The 4,822-nt window shown below is 33.2% G+C and overlaps 1 protein-coding gene across 1 annotated transcript; it reads left to right on the plus strand.

Moving 5' to 3' along the window:
* The first annotated feature begins 3,373 nt into the window (after positions 1-3,373).
* Positions 3,374-4,465, plus strand: LOC130721490 (universal stress protein A-like protein). The gene is made up of 4 exons (XM_057572290.1): positions 3,374-3,638; positions 3,745-3,857; positions 4,039-4,157; positions 4,272-4,465. The coding sequence occupies exons 1-4, from the start codon at positions 3,458-3,460 to the stop codon at positions 4,345-4,347; spliced, it is 489 nt and encodes a 162-aa protein (XP_057428273.1). The 5' UTR covers positions 3,374-3,457; the 3' UTR covers positions 4,348-4,465.
* The last annotated feature ends 357 nt before the right edge of the window (positions 4,466-4,822 follow it).

A 4,822-nucleotide genomic window follows, 5' to 3' on the forward strand; every position in this document is an offset into this window, starting at 1 on the left:
AAATTTTAACTGTTTTGACAAGGGGGTGAAAACGAGAAGGTAACCTTATTGAATGTTGATGTCTTACCTTCCAAGTTCATGAAAATATTCAGGTTCAAGTTATAAAAAAAGGTTAAAAATAGAGGCTTTCAGGGAAGGTGGGCCATAAACATAATATGTTGAAAGGAGAATATGGGCTATAATGTGTCAGAGTTTGATTGCTATTTGATGTGTGGGCTGATGTTGGAGGCTTTCTCTCCCAAATCCCAATCACCCCAAATTGGAAGCTCCTCTGTGTGGGCTAAGGTCTTATTCAGTTGGTTCAGAGTCACTAGATGTCCATAATTAGGCCATGTCTTATTGCATGGGTTTAACATGTTTAGATACACAGTACATTAAAACCAAAAATTAAAGTGAACATCATAAAAGTAAAAGGTTTCTATCAACCGTCAATTTGGTTTATCATGATTTTACATGTGGATCAAACACATGCACAAGGAGGAGGACCCCTCACAAGGGGAAGAAATGGGGATATGGAAGGGGGAGGTTAGAGGAAGAAGAAAAGGGGATATGGAAGATGGAAGCAAATGAAAATAAGAAGTCTAGCCTCCTTTCCCGAATTCGGATCCTCTCCAACAGATGCATGTGCCATAACGTGTTTGATAGGTCCTCAATAAATCATTTAAGTTATCTCTTAATTTCAATTCAATTCAAGCCTTTGAATGTAAGAATCAATGGCTAGGACGTGGCTGTAAGGGTTAGAGGGGAAAAAGTGTTGGAAATAGTGTGTTTGATAGGTCCTCAATAAATCATTTAAGTTATCTCTTAATTTCAATTTAATTCAAGCCTTTGAATGTAAAAATCAATGACTAGGACGTGGCTGCAGGGGATAGAGGGGAAAAAGTGTTGGAGAGGATCCACCCCACCCACCCACCCCCCCCCCCCCCGACAAGGAGGAACGAGGAGGCTAGACAGTTGGTTGTAGTTCACTCCAGTAAGATTTTCTTTGAAAGTTTGAAAGTGAATTTGCTATATTAAATACTACTTTGAAATAGAAGCTGAGTCAAATGCATTTTAAAAGAAACTCTTAAAATCAAGGAATTTATTTTTATGAAAATTTGTGAAAATAGCTTATAAGGAGGAGCTTATACACACAAAAAAGAAACATTTTTCTTCACTCTTATAGCAAAGCGTACAATTATACATACTTTAACTTTTTTTATTAGGTCAATGACTCAAATTCAATTCAAAACCCAAAGGGTTGCCTAACGACACTTACAACATATGAGACTCGGCGAGCGATATCATAATGCAAAGTGTAAACAATTAGAGAAAAGCATGCACACTCATACAACTAAACTGAAAAATCCAGCTGAGATCATATTGTAAAAACCCTAAAGGTAGCACAAAAGCCCCTACACACAATACTCCAAAACAAAGACCCGAGATTTCAGTTCCCTTCTGAGCTGAAAAGCCTTTCATCAAAATAGCTTCTAATTAAACCCAAAATAAGATGGACTAAACACTAACTTTATATTTTTATTTTTCTGGTCGAAAACACTAACTTATTTTCAGCCCTATTGTTTTGTTGCTGGTTGGGCCTAGTGCCTTTGCCTTTTTGGGCTTTGCCCAGCAATACATGTTTACTTTGACAAAAAAAAAGATACTATGTTCTTTTTACTTAGATATTATTATGTTGCATGTTTGTTTCAAAGATAGGTAACACTTTCAAAAAAAAAAAAAGATAGGTAAACTTAGCAAGCAAACTAATTTTGGGTGATAGTGTACTTTGCTGGGTTTAGATTCTGCCGTTCATTAAATGGATAAGAAAATGAGGGTACGGTCCCACTCAAGACAATGACACACTCTAGAATTGTCAATTGTTTATATAGTCGTGGTATTGTGTCACATAAGAAGACATAGCTTTTCAATTATTAGATATATTTGTTAAAAAGATAATTCAGAAATCAGTCGAATTTATACCCAAAAAAAAAAATAAGGAAGCGAAGATAGAGTTCAACTTGGTTTGTGAAAATGAAAATGACACCATAGGTTCTTTGATTTTGATGTATCTTAGCCAAACATCTGGAGATTGAATCCCCAATCCATGCCAAAATAAAAAGCCATCGCACTTTTCCATATTTCACACGTCTTTATGATTTAACAATAAACTAATTATTATTATTTTTATTTATACATGCAATGAGTGGAAAGATATTTTTTTTTCAAAGAAGAAAAGATATTTTTGGAAGCGGTGCATTATAGGAAAATATTGTGTCGATATTTTGTTTTAATTGAATGTTTGTACTGATATGAATAGCCTAAATGGTACTTAATGAATTAAAATTTCTTAAGTCCTGTGTTCAAATCTTACCAATACCTAGATACCAAAAAATTGAATGTTTGTAGTAGACAAAGAATAGCTCGAGTAGTAAAAAGCCAGTAGATATATTAGTTTCCAAACTTTCCATTGTTAGATTAAAATTTATACCGATAAAGTTTTACAAATATATAAAATTATGTAATGATTTTAAATACTTTATGGTTTTAAATTTAAATTTATGTGTATCTTTTTATAATTTAAATGTTTTATTCATGAAAAAATTAAATTTAAAAAATTGAAATACCATGACAACCTACTTCAGCATGAATGAATGTGATTTAAAAACATGAATGAATGTAGGGAGATTTGGATTATAAAAAAATATATATATATATATATATATATATATAAAGTAAGAAATGTGATGTGATTAAAAGATAAGATAAAGATAAATAAAAAAATGAAGTGAAAATGTTATGAGTGTGAATGAATTATAACCTATATATTGATATTGTCTAACCTTACTCATAGACTTGGCGAAACAGACCAACTTAGTCCAAATGAGCATGATTAAGCTAACCCAAATTGTACGTATGAGTTGAATTTTAACCAACTCAACCCGCCAACGAGGCAAGTCGCTAAATTCGTAGCTTTACTTACATGGTATTTGCAAATGACAAAAATGATGATGCACTGACGGTGTAATTTTTTTTTTTATACCGTCGACCAATCAGATTTCAAGGATGTATCACGTCAATTAATGAAATTAAATAAAAAAAGTGATTTTCTCACATTCTTTAAATCTGATTGGTTGACGATGTAAAAAAAATTTACACCGTTAGTGCATAGAAATTAAAGTCTTTGCAAATTTTAATTAATAAGGAAAATATGAGATATTTCAACAAGTGGGGAGAGCAAAAAAGATCTAACAATATCAGTGGGTTAATCGTCATTATGTTGACTTGAGTGAAACTTCTGTATTTTGAAAACTAGGACAAAGAATCCACGGGTTTAAGCTTCAAACCCGACTGTACAATCCAGGATCCACATGATGAATCTTCTATATAATAGAATCCTTTGCATCTCTTATCCACAATTCAAAGCCAACAACAACTTTGTTAAGCTAAGCTAAGATAAGATAAGCTACTCATTATAATGGAAACGAAAGAGCGGAAGACTTTGGTTGCTGTGGATGAGAGCAAAGAGAGCATGCATGCACTGTCCTGGTGCATCAGCAATCTTATTTCTGAAAACAACAACAACAATAAAATCCACAACAACCTTGTTCTCCTCTATGTTAGACCACCTTCTGCTGTCTACTCCTTGGATGCTGCAGGTAATTTAATTTAATTAATATCACTTCATTTATTTAATTTGAGTTTATTTTGCAAATATTATTCTGTACCTTCTAAATTCCTCATGAATTTTCACTAACTTTACAGGGTACATATTTTCTGATGACATGATTGATGCTATTGAAAAGTACAATATGCAGTTAGCTAATTCAGTTATGAGACGAGCTGAAGATATTTGTGGAAACTTGAATGCTTCCAATGTAGGCTACCTTATCTCAGTCTATTTTTTTTCTTCATTTTATTTGTCTTTGAAAGTGGGCTTCGCAATATAGTAAGGTTGCTGTCATGTGAGTGCGATCACAGATTCGAGCCGTGTAATCAGAGTATCGGACTCTTAGCGGTCAAAGGTTCGAGCCGTGTAATGAATTTAGGATTTTGCAGATAAAGGTGGAGAAAGTAGTTGGGACAGGAGATGCCAAGAATGTTATCTGTAGTGCAGTGAAGAAACTAGGGGCTGACACCTTGGTCCTGGGAAGTCATGACTATGGCTTCTTTAAGAGGTAATGTCATTGATTTAGTTCTTTTATTTATTTTTAGGTTCGTTTATGAATTGTTACATATGATGAAATGAAGGTTGTAATAGGATAACTAACTTTGTTCTTGCCAATTTGCAGGGCACTACTTGGAAGTGTGAGTGATCATTGTGCCAAAAATGCAAAGTGTCCTGTTGTAATTGTGAAGCACCCATAAAAGAAACTGGTTTCCTTTAGGTCTCTGTTCAACTAAAACACATCCACCATGTTGTTGCCTATAATTTATTTAAATGTAATTTGCACTTTGTTTAATACAAATCTACAAGTATTTGGTACTTTGATAAGGGAGAAAACAGTCCCTAGCGCATATTTTCCAAGGTTCCTTATAGAAAATTCATCAGTTGAGAGAGGAACTCAATTCTACAAAAAACAAAAACAAAACAAAATCTGAATAAGAATTATAAACTGTACTAATATTAACTGAAAGCTGAAGGAATACAGTCCAAAATATTTCTGATGTACTCTCTTTACAACAAATTGCTTTCAAATGCTATGTATCTCCAAAGAGAGGCAAAGTTCCCAAATGTTGGAAATCACTAACCACATGTTTGTAGTTAATTCAATTAAGAACCTATTTGATTTACCGTTAGAAAGTATGAAAAATGAAAAAATACATCCCGATGTTGAATTAG

The sequence above is a fragment of the Lotus japonicus genome, chromosome 5 (genome assembly GCF_012489685.1).
Source record: "Lotus japonicus ecotype B-129 chromosome 5, LjGifu_v1.2".
Lineage (NCBI taxonomy): Eukaryota > Viridiplantae > Streptophyta > Magnoliopsida > Fabales > Fabaceae > Lotus > Lotus japonicus.

Excerpts from the sequence above, each read along its gene's own strand:
- LOC130721490 (XM_057572290.1), top strand. The coding sequence starts at position 3,458 with ATGGAAACGAAAGAGCGGAAGACTTTGGTTGCTGTGGATGAGAGCAAA. Across the intron at positions 3,639-3,744 it reads CTACTCCTTGGATGCTGCAG|GGTACATATTTTCTGATGAC; the intron begins GTAATTTAATTT and ends CTAACTTTACAG. Across the intron at positions 3,858-4,038 it reads GAAACTTGAATGCTTCCAAT|ATAAAGGTGGAGAAAGTAGT; the intron begins GTAGGCTACCTT and ends AGGATTTTGCAG.